We start from the raw sequence: 18,213 nt of genomic DNA, 5'->3' as shown, positions 1-18,213 counted from the left end.
CTGCACTCAGGTCGTCCTGCTCAGCCACTAGTACAGACTACAACCAAATATCAGACGGCACACACGCACGTGCACGCGCACTCTCACGCGCACTCGGATCTCAGCGTCAGCTCCTCCCCCCCCCCGCTGCCTCCCCACAGGTTGCCATGACGTCCGAGGGATGCTGCAAGCCTGGCACATTTTTCAACGGCGCGCAGAAGATGGGTTCAGTAAGTTCAGACGCACGCACGCACGCATACACACACACACGCACTCACGCATACACACACACACACACACACACACACACACACACACACACACACGCATTCTTAAGCTGCAACTTAGGAGTTTGAACAATGGATTGTAATGCAGGAATGCAAAATATGTTGCAGGTGCAGAAGCAGGTGGATCTTGCAAACCTGGGCAGGAATTATAGAACATAGAGGTACATAGAGGTACATGTACACTCCAAGAAATTCCCCTGTAAATTTACAGTAAAGAGCTGGCAGCAAAAGTTGTCAGCAGAGCACTGTTATTCTACAGTAAATCTACCGTATTCTACAACAGTTTATTACTGTAAAAAATATTACAGTATTATGCTGTTTAGAGAGCTATTTCCTGGGGCTTTCAAAATGAAAGCCCCAGGAAATAGCATAGTATAGAAATGGCTCAAACAAGAGATGACTTTTCAACATTAAGCTTTTATTAAAGCCAACTCTGTATCAAACATAGTTCAAAAACTGACTTACTTAACCCATTAAATTTTAGTAACATACAATCATTTCCTCATGGTGAACAGGTTCTCATTCTGCATGTTCTAGTTCAGGTACACTGAGTTTGGTTTCCATTTTTCCTGAACTGTAACAAAAGATGCCTATATATCATTTAAATTATTTAACTACTGCACTGTAAGACCAAACAGTTAAAGCTCACTAAAAAATAGAGTTGTAATCACTCAAAAAAAGAAAAAAGTTAATTCACCTCTATATTTCTGGGTTATATGTACTCGTTTTAAATTTTAAGTTTACAGTAAACCGTTTTAATTCGTTTTTGTTAGTTTACTCACTTTTCACAGTAAATCCCATATGTGACGTCACGGACGTAAGTACGTGCTCGTCCTTGACCGAGCGGGAGAAAGCCGCCATGTTTTCTCAGCTCGCTTCGGAGGAGGAAAGATCGCCACTCCTGGTCTAACTGGTGTTGTTACTACATTAAAATCGAAGAAGGACATTTATTTCAGCAAGAAAATTCATTGTGGGACTGTGCGGGACGAGTTTTTGAAGTGGAAGCATAGGCTAAAGCGGTGAATGTCGCTGTGGCATGAGACTTTCCGAGTCTACTCAGACGGCGTCCACCTTGTCCGCACTGACCGCCATCACGTTGATTTTTGCTTTGGCTTTGCTAGTCTGGTGAGTAAACGCTGATCATTTACTGTTATAGTTCACTGCAGTGCTAAATGTATGTATGCATCAAACGTATTTAATGATAAGTGGTAGTGAACTATTACCTTAAACTATGAATGTGTTTTGTATTTAAGAAATTAGTGTGATTGTACTAACGGTACACTTTTTTTCTTTTTTAAAAAAAATAAGAGCGGTTAATTTTTCGACTGAGGCTGAATGTTCTTAAATACTTTAATGATTTCCGGGGCTCACTTACAGGGAATATCTAGTGCCGTCTGCATACACACACCTGAGCATCCATAGCACATTAGCGTGAAACGCACCGGACCGGAGCATATCTCCGTTAGCGCGCGCGCACACTTGACACCAGCAACGTAGCTTACAGAAGTACAGAAGCACGGCGGCGGCTCATAAACACGTATACTTACGCAGCTTATTAAACTGCGGCTAAAACTGCTTTCTCGCGGCGACTGAACTACACACGTTAGCTGCGGTATGTTGAACAGGCGCTCTGTGGCTTTCACAAACGGCCGCCTGTACTGACAGCATTCAGGTGAGTTTTGCTCACATTCATATAAAACTGCACACACGGCACACCACTTCTCATTGCTCGGATTAAAGTGTATCCATGCAGCTGAGTCTTCAGCATTTTTGTCATCTGTTTACCTGGTGCTGTTGATATGCCTGCATTTGTACATGTAAAGTATGCTGCTGACAAACAATTGATTTTGTTCAGCATCTAAAGTAGAACTATAAAAAGTAACTTATCTTTTCAATTCTTTTTCCAGGCTAAAATTGAGATTGCTGGCTGCTGTACAGTCTTCTCTCTCTGGTATGTTGAAGGTCAACAATCAACTTTAATACACACTTATTGCTGAACACAAGAAAAAAAAATCTAATGGCTTGGAAATGCAAAATCTGTGCTGCTGTCTTTGATAAGAGGACACGTGTTTGAACACTGTCATTTGCCTCATAGTAATGTTTCCTCTGTCAGCCCATTGCCATGTCTCTATGATGACTGTCTGCACCTTTCAGTCAGTAAATGCTTTGAAAATTCACTTAACATGGCTACATACTCAGACTGTTGTGCAAAGTGGAAATCACATGGAATGTGTATCATTTATCTGTCCAATGTGTGGATTCAAGCAGCCCTTTAATGAGAAAACTGCAATCAGTCATTTAAGAACACATTTGAAGCAGCATGAGATGGTGGATTGTCCATTCAAAAATTGCCACTACCGTACAAATGTGTATTCCTCTTTTAATGCCCACAAAAGTAGGAATCATCCAGATAGCGATGTCTCAGATTTCAAGAATGAGATAGTCTTGACAGAAACTGCACACATTGACAGCTCAATGCAGAGTCAAATTGAATCGGACGATGCTGACCCCTCTCAGAATTTGCCTGAATTAGATACTCCTGTCTGTAATCCTCATGAGTGTAGTTATGACATTGTTGAATTGCAGGCTCAATTGAGAATGAACTTGGCTTCTTTTCACATGAAAATGCACAGTGTTCTTCATGTATCAGAGATAGCAATACAAGACATAGTTGACAATTTGGTACAAATATTCTCATTGTCTAAACCTCTTGTAAGAGACTCAGTCATCATGGTACTGCAAGAGCATGATCAGTCTGTCAGTGATGTTCTTCTTAATGAATTAGTGGAAGCCATCATGAAAAGTAACGTCTTGGTCAGTGCAACTGCAGAAGGTGCAGAGCTGTCCACCACTAAGCGGAGGAAAACGTTTATTAGGAGCAACTACCCTGTGGTAATGCCAGTGCAATATACTGTAGATGTCAGTGGACACACAGCAGTCTACGTTCCGATACTACAGATGCTTCAAACAATGTTTAAAGACACTGATCTTCTTGATAAAATTCAAGAAGCTAAACCATCACCACCTGGAACATACATGTGCCATGAAGATGGTACATATTTCAAAGAAAATCAGTTACTGTCAGAAGAGGGAGAGCTTAAACTGTCACTGATTTTGTATGTGGATGACGTTGAATTAGCAAATCCTTTAGGCACAGCTAGAAAGATCCACAAGCTTTGTGCAGTATATTGGTTGCTTGCCAATGTACCCAGTAAATATAGGTCCAGCCTGCATGTCATACAGCTAGCTCTGCTGTGCAAAGTACCTGACATGCAGAAGTGTGGTTATGAAAGTGTCCTGTCACCTTTGTTGAAAGACTTACAGACTCTTGAGCAGGATGGCATTTTCACTGAAAGTCTTGGTCAGTGTATCAGGGGCACTGTGATGTGTGTAGCAGCTGATAATTTGGCAGCTCATGGTCTTGCAGGTTTTGTGCAGTCTTTCTGGGGAAACTGTGTGTGTAGATTCTGTTGCTGTACTACAGACCAAATTCAGACCAGTGAAGTATCTGAAGCAGCGTTTGCCATGAGGACCAAGGCCGACCATGATCTACATGTGCAAAATGTGCAAAATGTGCAAAGAGAAAATGTAACCCATTATGGTGTTACTGGTGAGTGTGCTCTCAGCAAGGCATTGCAGCATTTTCATCCCATTACTGGTTTCCCACCCAATATACTGCATGATCTGTTTGAGGGTATTGTACCAATTGAGCTGGCCTTGTGCATTCATCAAATGATTCGACTTAAATATTTTACTCTTGAGTATTTAAACACAAAAATTTGCACATTTCCATATCAGCACTCTGATAAGCTTGATAAACCGCAACTAATACCAAAAAATTTTGCAACAAAATGAAGCATCGGTGGGAATGGACATGAAAATGCCACCTTGTTGAGGTTATTACCACTTATGGTAGGAAGTAAGGTTCCTGAAGGAGATGAGGCATGGGCTGTATTGATGGACCTTAAAGAAATTGTGCAGCTAGTGTTGTCTCCATCTTTCACAGAGGAATCCCTGCAATACATGCAGACTAAAATACGTGATCACAGACAGGGTCTTACAACAGTCTTTGCAGACTTGAAGCTCAGACCCAAGCATCATTATGTTGAACACTACCCAGACCTGACGTTTTGGTCCCTTAATTCACCTATGGACCATGAGGTTTGAAGGAAAACATAGATTTTTCAAAAAGGTAATACATGATGCACAAAATTTCAAGAACATCTTGAAAACTCTTTCTACCAGACATCAGCACATGATGGCGTATTACCTCAATGCCCCATCATTTTTCAAACCTCACACACAAGCTGCAAATGTCACCTTTGTCCAAGTTGCTACTCTGCCTCAAGTGGCACAAGACTTCATAGAGACCAAGACTGATAGCCAAACCATATACAGTACATCAAAGGTCTCTATGAATGGCACAGAGTATGCAAATGGTATGTTTGTTTCTGCAGGCCAGAGAGGAGGACTTCCAAAATTCAGCAGAATTGAGCACATACTGCTTGTGAATAACTCCGTTTACTTTGTTTGCAGGAGCTATGAGTGCTGGTATAGTGAGCATCTGAGATCATTTGAGCTGACATCATCTGACACTTGCTCTGTGCATCGGCTGACCGAACTAAATGACACAGTAAGTCTCGCGGCATACTCCATTGATGGACGTTTACTGTTAACACAGAAAAGATTTATTATGGTCAGAGACGTGGAGGACTAAAATGCATTTAGACATTGGGACTCTTACTACAGTAAGATCCAGCCAGAGCTTCATATGATAATCTTCTGAAGAAGAAATCAAAATGTACAATCTGAATCACAGTTTTTCTCACCTCACTTTCTTGAAACACTGTTCAGAAAATTTAAATTCACACAAGTTAACAACAAAATAATGCATTCTCTCTTTTCTTTTTAACAATAGGAGATGGCAGCACAAAATTTCCTACTACATGTCCATGTCTCCACAGACCTTGTGAGGAAGATGACGTTATCCTCACGTCCAGAATCTGTGGATGATTTAAAAATAATGATAAAAGAGAAATTTAAGCTTGACTTTGACTTCAGCCTGTCATACGAAGATCCAGACTTTGACGGACAACTTTGTTCACTAGTAGATATTGAGGAACTTCCACAGAAGCCTGTAGTAAAAGCTATAAGATTTGAGAGTGACGACAGCTCAGTAGCATCAGATGACACAATAATACTGCCCCATGCCATGACTCCAGAAAGAGCTGAGAGATGGCCTCAGGTTTTTCCTATGAGGTAGAATTCATACTCAGTGAAGGGAATGCTACATATGTGAGAACAGGGAAAACTCTCAAGTTATCTAGAGGGCCAAAGCATGACATCCTTGAGACTTGCTTCCAAAATGCATAGCTATAAAGCATACCCCAGTGATAGGGAAGTTTCAGTGGTAGCAGAAGCTCTTGTAACTAAGCATCCTTGTCTAAAAGAACCAGGATCTCAGACAGGGTGGTACGGTTGGAAAAATAGTCTGAAGTTTAAAATAGGGAACTACCGCACTAAGTTAAGTCGGGCTGGATTTCAGGAGGTAGCTGTAAATTCGGGGAAGAGAAGTAGAAAAAACCCAGAGAAACAATCTCCTCACAGTAACATCAAAAGACCCAGAAGGCAGAAGTGAACTTCCTCCCCAATTACCCAAGGGGTGAAGATACTACAAGCCTTGAGCAACTGAGACTGCAAATTGTGGATGAAGTGAAGATGAGTGACAAAAATCTTGTCCATATTACAAAGTTAATGCAGACCACCTTTGCCCTGCGGCGCAAATAGGTTGTCAATGATGACCTACCTGTTGCTGAGATCCTGGAAAGGTGGCCTGCCCTCAAAATAGAGTCACAGGTGAATAGATTCTCCTTTGTACACCTGTTTTAGCACATGTACTATGTCCTTTATGAATCTGTGTCAGTGATAACTGGGTCAAATTTACTCAGATTTACATGTGAAAACTGCATATTATCAATCAAATCATAGTTCCAAATGTTAAGTTGTTTTTCTTACAGGGCCACAGACAGCTGATAAACACATACTTAAACACAGACTTAAGCACTGATTTATATCTCTACAGATCTGTGCTGAGTTTCACAGAATTACAAACATGAACCTGAAGAACCGCTTCTATGCTGTGTTGGATCGACATTCTCCCCATCTTCACAACTTGTTCAGGAAGAAAGCTGCTCGCACTGGGAAAGTGGCTGAAGTTCTGGGTCAGCTCTTCGGGATTTATGACCTCCAGGTCAGACGGTTACACTTCCTGATGCCTGAGAAAGATACTGCAGTGGATTTGAGATAGTTTATATTTGATCTGTGTCTGTAAAGATATGATATGACAATACATAGTATTGTGTGTCTGTGAATTTACAATACGTTCTAACATTTAAGGAACATGTTGATGTCCATGTAAGACGAGCTGCTGTCCTCCGTGCTCTCCCTGCCTATCTACATGAAGATGACTCTGGCTTTCTAAAGATGTGGCACGTAAGTGAGCTTGTTGTTTAGAATGTGTGACAGTACCGGTGTAAAAAGTGTAATCTGCCTTGTTGTCATCAGAGATTGATTTTCTTGTCCAAGAATGCTGCAAGAAAATCTTACCTTCGAAAAGCTGTTTGAAATCATGGTTAGAAAGGGTGAATTTATCCAAAATAGAAGGTGCAAGATATGTGGCTGCAAATATCTGAGCTGTTTTACTGCAATGTAAAATAACCAAATTGTTGTGAACACAGTTTAAACCTAAGATGTGCCCCAATTCTATTTTTTTGGTTAATATTTATTGGCACCTGAAAGAAATAACATGCATAGATAGTGATTAATTATGTTTGACAAGTCTCTTTAACTGTCCCCTTATATGTCACTGGGGACAGCTAAAGGGACCTGTCAAACCTAATTAATCACTATCTATCCATGTTATAGAGATTGCATTTTTTTTTACTTTAAATTTGAAGCACCAGGTAATGGTTCTCTTTTTCTGTTTTTAGGTGGAGCAACAGTCTGATGACCCAGACATTGATGACTTACCTCTTGGACTCCTCTCTGTTGGTGCCAATTCAAGAGATGTCACATTCTTCTGCCCAGAGAAGATTACAGTTGTGGTTGAGGGTAACATAGTTATCAATGTCCCCACAATGGCTCATGCATATGTCATGCTGTTTGCACTGATTTACGCCCTGCATTTAAGTTACCCAAAAGAGTTGTCCAACACATTTGACTTTATCCAGAAAGTCTTGATGGGTCTGGAGGATGGAAAGTTGAGGCCCAGAGTGCTGAGTCTTAAAAATGACCTTTTAGCCATGGAGTAAACTCTGTGTTGGAGTTTCAATGTCCACTTCTGTTTCTTTTGGGACACAGCCTAGAAAGGATTTTTACACATTTAACAGGTGTGTGTGTTGAAAGTATTGTTGTTCATGTTGTTCAGCTTAAAATATAACTTGTGGATTCGGTTCGGTTTCAGGCAACAATGAAAGTCACTGAATATAGCACCAAGCAAGATAATCATGACTCCGGTTCCTTTCATTTAGTGACATCACCAGACCACCGGAGACACAACCCAGGTTCAAAAAATTCTAAAAAGAATGTGGTAATGGTAAATCACTGAACGAGATTGTTTATGGCAATAGTGAATTTTAGTGCTCTAAACCTACAGGCCTTGCACTGTTGTGGGAAGATTATTCCCGTGTTACTGTTTGAAGTCAAGTTAGTGGATACTCAGATATTTTGGCATAACGCGTACACTGAGGTAGAGGTCTGATATCTTTGTGACCAAAATGATGTCCGGCAGTATTGGATTTTTGCTATTTGTTGCGCACAATGCCAAGACTGTTATGATATAGATTCATTTTACAATGAAAAGGTTTTGTGTAATGTAACAGGGTTTTATGCATATTGCCCACTTTTAGGAGTTCCATGTCTTTGGTGATTTTTACAGCCTTTCAACTGTTTTTTGAAGAGTTCATTGGATTTCCATTTCCAAACAATTTTATGGCAGATGTTTGCCTTATGTTTTACAGTTACTTAATAAAAAAGTAACTTGTGGTTAAATTGTCTGTCTTAACCATTTTTATTTAATTTCAGAATGTGTTAAGTTAGAAACTTTGAGTTAGAGTTACTCAATAAATTTTATGTAATCAGTTTCAAAAAAAAATTTAACTGCACAATCGTGTAATTTTTAGTTGTTATTATATAAAGGTTTTAATTATAGCTGAGTTTATATAACTTGGTTGAATTTAAAAATTTTAAGTTAACAAAAAGTAAACACTTTGTTAGTAAGAAATTAAATACTTTATGTTAGGGTAATAAAATTTTTAAGTTATCAATGCTTATTTTAATTAGTAGAGTGAACCCCAAATACCTAGTACATATGACTTAATCAACGTTTCTCTAACTTATAAAATTAAGTAAGTTTGACTTAAAATGAGCTAGCTCAGGCTACGTAATGACGAATGTTCCCTAAACTTAAAATATGAGGTAGACTTACTTAAAAGTTTCGATGTAATCAGTTTCAAAAGATTTTTTGAGTCACAATAACTCATCGGGTTTTACAGTGTAAAACATCCAGAATTGGAGCTCATATCTTTGGCAGCTGTAAAGTTTCTGCTCCTTCAAAGTTCACAACACAATGAATGAATTCCTAAAACACTCTCAATGCTGGAGAACGTTTGTGATGCTGAAGCAGTGACCAGTTTTTCTGTTTCTTCTCTGGAGATGCACAATGAGGGACGTCTGCAGAGACTGAGAAAGAGTCTCACCACATCCTGACATGAGGAAAAAGACTTTATTGAAGACTACAATGAGAAAAACTATCAGACAGCAGACGGCTGCATTCAAGGTGAGCTCTGAACATTTGATCTGGAACAGGAATTCAATAACGGCAGCATGAGCTTCATTTCAGTCTGTAGCTGCTAAATTCATGGATGAATCATCTGGCACTAGAGAGGAAGACCATCAAACATCCACGTCAGCTGATGGAGGTCCAAGAGTCTCACCAAACAAACAACCTACAGAGTGAAGACCTCGAATCTGATTGGACGGCCTCCTATTCAGCCACGTGTGAACAAATGCCTCTAAGTTGATTTGATTTCTAAAATAAATCTAGTTTGTGTCCTAATCTATGCCTGTGTGTTTGCTTCTTTACACTGCTGTTAACAGTTTAGGCTGTTAGATTGTTCCAGATAAGACAAGTACAAGATTGTTCAGAGCCGTTCTACCACGAGCCTGACAGGAAGAACTCCAGCAGCTACTGAATGTTCCTGTGGTCCCCTCAAGGCTACAGGAGGAGTCCTACGAGGACGAGCCGGTCCACCTGATGGTGGCCAGTCGCTGCGGTTCAAAGCCAACACCGACTACGTGGACTTCTACTGGACCACACGGAGGCCTTCAAACCGGACCAACAAGTTCAGCGACTCCCCGACTCGTGGGTCTGAGGACGCCGCCGAGCCTCGGTCCAGCCGGCCTCCTGTCTGTGGGTGTTTGAGTGCTGAGAGGTTTGTGGATGCATGTGAACGTTCTGTGTTGAAACAGCAGCTTTGGACTCAGTAACGCCGGGAAAAACCAAGAGCTCCTTTATTTGTGACTTCCACTAAAAAACTGATGAAAATAAGTTTGCCAGGGTTCTGACTGATAACAGATTATTAAATAATGAAAATAATCATTTAAATATTCCTTTAAACAATCCTTTTAGGTCTACATTTCCTTTACACTGACTTTTTGGTATATGCACAAGTATTTTGGGTGGAATATACCATTAAGCCCAATGTTCAAGGGTTCTTCTGGGAATATACCATTCAACCAACCTTTTAGGTAAATGTTCCAGGATGTTGGGTAGAATATACCATCAGATCAACCTTTCAGGTCTACATTGGAAAATTTTAGAGTAGAATATTACTCCAAACCATCCTTTAGGTCTACATTTAAGGTGGAATACTCCTTTACACCAAGATTTTTTGGTCTACATTGAAGGATTTTGGGTGGAATATTCCTTTGAACGAACTTTTTAAGTTTATGTTCAAGGATGTTGGGTGGAATATACCATCAGAACAACCTCCAAGGTCTACAGTAGTGAATTTTAGGTGGAATATACCATTAAACTCACCTTTTAGGTCTACATTGGAGGATTTTAGGTGGAATTTTCTTCCAAACCGTCTTTTAGTCTACATGTAAGGATGTTTAGGATGGTATATTCTTCCAAACCAACTTCTCAGGTCTACATTTCAGGTGGAATATTCCTCCATACTAACTTTTTTGGTCTACATTGGAGGATCTTTTCTAAATCACCCTTTCAGGTCTATATTTGAGGTTTTAGGTGGAATATTCCTTTTAACCAGCCCCTCAGGTCTCTTTGAGGATTTTGGATGGAATACTCTGTTAAACCAACATTTTAGGTGCATGTCCAAGGATTTTTGGTGGGATGTTCCTTTAAGGTGGATGTGTGAGGACCTTGTAGGTGGAATACTTCCTGAAACCAACCTTTTAGGTCAACATTCAAAGATTTAAGTTGGAATATTCCTTTAAACCAACCTAAATTTCATGTTTTGATCATTATCAAGTGAGAAACCTCAATCCAGACTCCTCATAATGACGTTTGAGATTTATGCTGCTGTTATTTGTTTAGTCCAGACTAAATGACAGAAATCCACAACTGCAATTTTATTTCAGGACTCGGTTATTCAATATCAAAACAATCCATGTGACTCTAAAAACTCAACAGCTTTACAAACTGTAAGATTAAACTCTCCACAAGGATCCAAAATAAGTTGGACTTCTACATGAGAGCTTTAATCATTCTTCATCTACTTCCTGAAAAGTTTGGTAAAAAAAAAAAGACAAAAACTAATATTTTCAGCTGAACTAAAGACAGACTTTGTGATTTTTCTGCTCACATGTTGTGTTGTTGTAAACTTACTCTTTCAAATAAATATCCGCCTAACCCCCTGGAAACCAGCGTTTGTCCTGTTTTTGTGTTGCTCCTCGGCGACCCTAGACAGCCGGGTCCTAATGTTTTTTGAGCAACACACCATACTGTGATGCTTTTACAATGAGGGTTCTACTATGGAACCAGTTTGACATGTTCAGGTGTTCTTTGTGTGAAAACTCAGAGATTTCATGTATCAGAAGGTGGTTTTCAACTTTGTTAACTTTCTGCTTCAACTTTAAACTAAATTTCCTTCACTAAGCCAGCCCTCTGGACTTCCAGGAAGCTGTGTTCCTATTGGCTGTCCAGGTGGCTGCTAGGTATTATCAGGAACACCTGAGCAGCTCAGTGTCTTCCTGCTTTATTTAGCTGCAGACAAACATTTCCTCTGCTTCTCCACCACTGAACCGGGTTTGGCTCCGTTGCTTCAGTTTGTTCTTTAGGCGTTGGCTTGCAGCTTCCAGCAGTAAAATCGTCTATAATGTGTTTCTTGGTGTGTTTTAGGGCTTTGTACTGGATAGTTGTCTTGGTACATGTGGTTCTTTAGCCACAGTTAGCACATGGTGCTAATGTGTGCAGTAATTAGTGGATTTGGTACAGCTGCGTTGTGTCTTTATCTTGGCTGTAGTGAGTCTTTAGAGGTTTTTGGTCAGACACATTCTGTATTCTCATTTGAGAACCAAGGTTGGTTGTCCAGAAGGTAAGAGTTCCTGTCCTGATTCTCTGTTCTCAGAGGTTCTCTGGTAGGCTGCAGGAGACTTTAGCGTTTGGGTTGTGCTAGTTTGGTTTTTGTATGGTTTCATTTGGACGACTATCTTGAGGCCCCTCCATGTGATTTAGTGAGGTTTTCTGCAACAGTTCTACAAAGCAACCTGCAGCAGAAGAGACTTTGAGAGTTTTTAGGAAGTTCTGGAGACCAGACTTTAGAGCAGCAGAAACATTTGTCAGCAGTTTGAGCAGGAGAAGGTGAGCTTCAGAGTAGAAATGAGACGGAAACCTTCTTGACCCGTGTGGTGAGGTCCTGTACCAAGAGTTTGAGCAGGTTGTGAAGAGTCTGTAGTTCTTTGGTCTGAAAGCACAAGAAGAGTCAGTTTCCAGTTTCCTTAGACTGAATATCAAGTTTATGTTTTAAATGATTTCCCATGTGAGCCCAAGAAGACTTCAATAAACTCCCTCCATCCCCTGGACACAACAGATTTTATTACCATGTTAATTTTTTTTTTAAAAATATGTTTTTGAGTTTTAATCATAGTTTAGCATCGTTTTTTTTCTTTGCTTGTTTTGTCATCTGTGTGAAAGGTGCTAAACAAATAAAGCTGAATTGATAAACTGAATAATTGACTAACTCGTGAGTGTGACAACAGAAGTATTTTCATTGTGATTTAAGGGTTTGTTTCATTTTAAAAGTTGGGGTTAAAATCTTAACTGAAAAAAAATTAAAGAAATAAACTACATTTTTAAAAAGCAATTAAATCAAATGAAAAAATATTTAATACAATAAAACTTTTAAAAAGAAAATTAAACATTAAATAAAGTTAAATTAGATTCAACAGACAAAATATTCAATTAGATAATGACACAGAAGATAGAAAACATGTCATTATGAAATTAAACACAATTTTTTAAACAAATATTAAACATTAAAGATGAAATATTTTAGATAATTAAACATTTAAAAAATACAATTAAACAAGAATATTAAACATTTAAAAAATACAAAACATTTAATTAGATTATTAAACCTTTAAAAAGACAAAACATTTAATTCAAAAATTAAATGTTTAATTAGAAAATTAAATCTTAAAGACAATAAAATTTTAAATAGGAATTAAACAGAAAATACAATGAAGCATTTAAAAAGAAAATTAAACATTAAAAGGTGGTAAAACATTTAAAACGAAAAACCTTAAAGATTTAATCAAAAAATTAAACATTGGGAAAGAAAAGGACATTTTTCAAACAAGCCGATAAAACATTTGAAAAAACAACAAACATTAAAAGACAAAACATTTGGAAATCAAATCAGACATTAGAAAAGAATAAAAGGTGAGAAAAGAGCAAAACTAAACATTTAAGAAGAATCAAACTAAAGACAAAACATTTGAAAAGACACCAGTTAATCTTTAGAAGATCAAATTAAACAGAAGAAACAATAAAACGATCAAAAAGGGCAAAAACACATAAAGGTATTAAAGCGTTTTCTAGTCTGAAATGAAAACATCGTTGTTTCTTCAAACATTTCCTCTTTCTATGTTCTTGGTTTGATTGTGGACAGATTTACTAAGATCTCATTTCAGAAAACTGCTTTCCAGATAAAGTCTACTAGTAGTTGAAGACATTGATCAAACTAATGTTACCTTCTGATCTCCACAAACTTTACTGTTCAGTGAAGAGAATCAAAGTTTGTTGAGGATTTCTAAAAAACCCACAGGTGAAGGTCTGAGAAGAACCCAGATTGATGGTCTAAATGTGAAATCAAGACTCATGGTCACAAGTTTTAAGTCTTCTGTTAACCAGAAAGTTCAAACTAACAGAGAAGTACTGAGAAACTTTTTAAATTTCAGTCCTCAGACTGTCTAAAGGTTCAAACTAACAGAGAAGTACTGAGAAACTTTTAAAATGTCAGCCCTCAGACTGTCTGAAGGTTCAAACTAACAGAGAACTACTCAAGAACTTAGAAGATATCAGTCCTCGGACTGTCTAAAGGTTCAAACTAACAGAGAAGTAATCAGGAACTTAGAAGATATCAGTCCTCAGACTGTCTAAAGGTTCAAACTAACAGAGAAGTACTGTGGGACTTCGAAAATTTCAGTCCTCAGACTGTCTGAAGGTTAAAACTAACAGAGAACTACTCCGGAACTTGGAAGATATCAGTCCTTGGACTGTGTGAAAGTTAAATGTAACAGAGAACTACTGTGGGACTTAGAGAATTTCAGCCCTCAGACTGTGTGAAAGCTCAGGTCCTGAGGACTCGGGAGGTGTGGAGGCTTGGAAAGTCTTGGAACTGAGGGTTCCACCCTCCAGAACAAAGGCTGAAGTCCAACCTCCCGAGAAAAACGGTCGAGTCGAGACTCGAGTTTAAAAAAAACTCGAAAACGACAAAAAATAGATGATAAATGCGCAAAAAAAAGAAGAATTAGTATCTGAGCGAATAGCTCAGGGGATAAGAAGACAGACTCCCAAGTGGAGGGTCGCAGGTTCGAGACCCGCCACTGGCAGTTTTCTTTCTTTGTCTTTGTCAGGATTTTGAGAAAATTTAAGAAGTGTCTGGTCTTGAACCAGCGACCTGCAGCTCCATAGGCAAATCCTTAACTCACTGAGCTACAGATCAGATAAAAAAGAATAAATTCGTCGTCCCTTTGGCATCGTAGTTCCTGAAGTGACCACATGGGTGGAGCCAAGGCGGAGTCTGGGTGGAGTCAGGGCGGAGAGTAGGCGGGGAGGTGGGTGGCGGCCTCCCCCCTCTACTCCCCCACCTCCCCACCACCACCCACCACACCTTCCCCCGCCCGACGAGTTCTTCGAGTCTCCACGAGTTCTTCGAGTCTCCACGGGTTTTCCCAAGTTTCTGGAGTTTCTACCAGGTCAGAGGCAGAACAAGTTGTCATGAAGAGGTGTTGAAGTCAGCCAGGATGGACTGACTTTTTACAGCAACTAGAAGAAAGACGACGAGAAGAGCAGGTCTTTAACCACCATCCATAAAATCCATGGAGTCACTCCAGAGAAATGAAGGAAGGTCAACTTTTATCAACCTCCATCCAGATGTTCAACTTGATATCTTTACTTGGACATTTTTAGCACCACAAGCCTTTAGTATCACACTTTATTATCACTTATTAGGACTTTAATGGAATCCACCAGCAAATTTAGTTTTTGTTGAGAAACTTTATTCTTGTCGTCGTGGGACTGCAGTATTGAAAACTGTTCCTTCTATTTGACCTCATGTTTATTAGTTTTAGTGGAGAAAGTTATTTTAGTTGTCCAATCGTCTCTTAAAAACCAAATAATAAATTGGATTAGTCAAGAGGTTTAAATTTCTTACTTTGTAATATTTTAAATATGACAAAAAAATATAAAAATAAAGCGTCTTGAGACAATTTGACCTGTAATTGGCGTTATATAAATAAAATTGAATTAAAATTGTATGTATCTTGTAATGGAGTAATTCGGCCATATATGTTGTAAAACACATTTTCTTTGTCCATTAATCTGTTGATTGTTTTCTCCACTAATTCATTTCTTGTTTTGGTTTATAAAATGTCAAACCCAAATATATTCAGTTTACTGTCATAAAAACCAAAAAGATTTACATTCATGATGCAGGAATCAGGCAGTTTTTCACTTTTTATCTTAGTTTTGTCAGAAAGGTAGTTGATAATGTGTGAATTGTTGCAGCTTGTGAGCCGTAAAAGGTTTTAATCTTTGGGGCCGAGTGTCAGAAAACATTTAGAAACCAACATCAACAAAGCACTCAACAAAGATTTGTACATCATTAAAGGGAAATCCAACTTTTGCATGACAGTGTCTAATTAAAGGACATTTATTTCCAACGTAAATGTGTGATATTCATCCTCTGGAGCTTTCTCTTCACATCGTCTTCCACCTGGACTGGTTTGGTCGGGAGCATGTGCAACAAACATTTGAAAAACTGCACTTTAACATCAATGAATGACACTGAAGTTTCATCTCTACATAAATGAGACTGAGTCTGGATGTGCTGCTCTGTCTTTAACTACTAAGTTTAGGGAAAGTTCAAACAAAAGAGGACAGTTCAGATAAGACTTGAGAATGAGCTTATTTTGAACAAACAGCTCAGACTTTCTGAGCTTCAGCACCTCTAGCAAGATATTTTAACAACAAGCAACTCAAGAGATCCAGAAGTTGGAGAGAGTTAGCTTTAGCTGAGCCAAAGAACATGTGGGACGCTAACCAAGCAAACATTTTAGACTTTTCTCTGTTAATTCTGAGAAATAATTTTGTATTTAATGACAGAGCTACACATCTTAACTCAGTCTCATTAAAACAGACTCTAATTCAGTGTCATCCATCCATATTAAAGTGCAGTTACCCAAAATGTTTGTTGCATGAGCTCCAACAAAACCTGTCCAGGTAGAAGGCCACTTTGACAAACAGGAAGTGGAAGATTCCAAGCAGATTTATAGAAGGGGGAACCGGACTGTACTAAGTGTGGTCCAGTATAGAGGGATGTTTTGTGGGTTTTTAAGGCTGATAATGATTATTAGTAAGACATTTGGAGTAGATATTCATTTGCAGTAAATGAAAGTATTTAAAATCTTGGAGTTAAACTTAGAAGAACACAAACTCTAACAGGAAACTTTGTTGATACGTTTTTGTTTTGTTTACAGATGTTAAGTTAAAGGAGTTTATTCCTGACGTATAACCAATCAAATCACTCCAGAAGACAGAGCGACCACAGGTAGATAAAGGTTCAGAGCCAAAGTAGCACCATTTTTAAATTGATTTATTACCATAAATCAGTAAAAAATAAAATACTGCTCATCAGTAAATCAGTCAGCCCACAATTACTACAATTCTACAATGTATGTCTCTTTCCTTTGACTTGTTATTTGTACAATATACGATGTATATGATGGCGTTTTTTCATACCAAAGGCTATACTATGATGTTTTCTAAGAGACATAATGTGCTACTCTGGTTGTTCTGGCCCTGCACTCCTCCTCTGTTGTTTTCTGGATTGTACTCAGCTGCATGTCTTCATCCACCCGGCCTCCGTTGACTCGTCCCGCCTGCCGTCTCTGGAGCTGAAGCTGGATTGGAACAGACCAAAGTACAGTCCAATCACGATGCCAGCTGCCTCTCAAAAGGCTCCTTCATCTGGCAGGTGGCACCACTTCTTCTGAGGGGAAGCTGAGCTGGCCCAGCAGAACTTTGGAGATGTGTTCCAGTGGTTGGTGGATGTGTGGGGAGATAGAGAGGGACCTTTGAATTGTTCAGAAAGGAAAACAAGGAACCCATTGGTAGTTTTAGTTGAGGGTGCTACTGCGGTGTGTTTTTGGGTTTTAAGAGGTGAACAGGAAGAGGTTTTTTTTCGTATTGAATATCTTTTACTTTTTTCCTGGTTGGAATGCCCATCAATGTCAACGTGAAGTTCACTTTTAGTTCTGTTTATTTATTTTTATTTTACTAACACCCATTTGCTATTAACCCCCTCACATGTTGTGTTGTTTCCTCTTTCAAATAAATACTCGTCTAACCCTCTGGAAACCAGCGTTTGGACTGTTTTTGTGTTGCTCCTCACCTACTTCAGACAGCCGGGACATAACAACGTTTTGTGGACTAAAGGCTTTTCTATGACGTTTTTAGAGCAACATACTATACTATGACATCTTTAGAGTGACATGCTATAGGATGACGATTTCTGAGCGACATGCTATACTATGACGTTTTTAGACCAAAGGCTATACGATGACGTTTTTTGGATGACTATGTCGAAAAAAAAATGCGATTTTTAAACATGTTGTGAAAACGTGCCATATGATGAAATAATGTAAAGGAGGCCTGAAAAACACTCCAAAAAGGTTTTCTTTGAAAAAAAATCATCATGAAATTTGCCGCAAAAAAACGCCATAGTATACTGTCGAAAAATGTCATTTTTCAACATGTTGTGAAAGCATGCGATATGATGAAATAATGTAAAGCAGGCTGTGAAAAACACTCCAGAAAGGGTTTCTTTGAAAAAAAAAATCATCATGAGTTTTGGCGCAAAAAAACGCCATAGTATACTATCTCGAAAAAAAATGCAATTTTTCAACATGTTGTAAAAACCTGCCATATGATGAAATAATGTAAAGCAGGATGAGAAAAACACTCCAGAAAGCTTTTCTTTGAAAAAAAAATCATCATGAATTTTGCCGCAAAAAAAATGCCATAGTATACTATGTCGAAAAATGTCATTTTTCAACATGTTGTGAAAACATGCCATATGATGAAATAATGTAAAGCAGGCTGCGAAAAACACTCCAGAAAGGGTTTTTTTGAAAAAAAATC

At 38.7% G+C, this 18,213-nt stretch overlaps 1 protein-coding gene and 1 long non-coding RNA gene across 7 annotated transcripts in view; one reads left to right on the top strand and one right to left on the bottom strand.

Annotated features, from left to right (window-relative positions):
* The first annotated feature begins 46 nt into the window (after positions 1–46).
* Positions 47–12,738, top strand: LOC129350381 (uncharacterized). Of its 6 annotated transcripts, XR_008603768.1 has the most exons (6): positions 2,280–4,899; positions 5,185–6,122; positions 6,349–6,516; positions 6,663–6,758; positions 7,256–9,102; positions 9,207–12,394. XR_008603768.1 is itself a non-coding variant. In XM_055016781.1 (3 exons), the coding sequence occupies exons 2-3, from the start codon at positions 9,034–9,036 to the stop codon at positions 9,810–9,812; spliced, it is 342 nt and encodes a 113-aa protein (XP_054872756.1). In that variant the 5' UTR covers positions 47–209; positions 8,979–9,033; the 3' UTR covers positions 9,813–11,302. The 6 variants fall into 6 exon arrangements, 2 of the variants coding, with proteins under 2 accessions (XP_054872756.1, XP_054872754.1); XR_008603770.1 differs by having other exon boundaries at positions 2,280–6,122; positions 9,166–12,738; XR_008603769.1 differs by having other exon boundaries at positions 2,280–6,122; positions 9,540–12,396.
* Positions 12,739–16,648: 3,910 nt separating this feature from the next.
* LOC129350354 (uncharacterized) overlaps positions 16,649–18,213 on the bottom strand; it is a 21,044-nt gene continuing 19,479 nt past the window's right edge. Inside the window, exon 2 of the long non-coding RNA XR_008603718.1 lies at positions 16,649–17,145. This is a non-coding gene — a long non-coding RNA (uncharacterized LOC129350354). The remainder of the gene's footprint in view (positions 17,146–18,213) is intronic.

Source organism: Amphiprion ocellaris, chromosome 13, assembly GCF_022539595.1.
Source record: "Amphiprion ocellaris isolate individual 3 ecotype Okinawa chromosome 13, ASM2253959v1, whole genome shotgun sequence".
NCBI classification, from domain to species: Eukaryota; Metazoa; Chordata; class Actinopteri; family Pomacentridae; genus Amphiprion; species Amphiprion ocellaris.
This window is presented reverse-complemented; position numbering and strand designations above follow the sequence as displayed.

Excerpts from the sequence above, each read along its gene's own strand:
- LOC129350381 (XM_055016781.1), top strand. The coding sequence starts at position 9,034 with ATGAGGAAAAAGACTTTATTGAAGACTACAATGAGAAAAACTATCAGA. Across the intron at positions 9,103-9,539 it reads AGCAGACGGCTGCATTCAAG|GCTACAGGAGGAGTCCTACG; the intron begins GTGAGCTCTGAA and ends GGTCCCCTCAAG.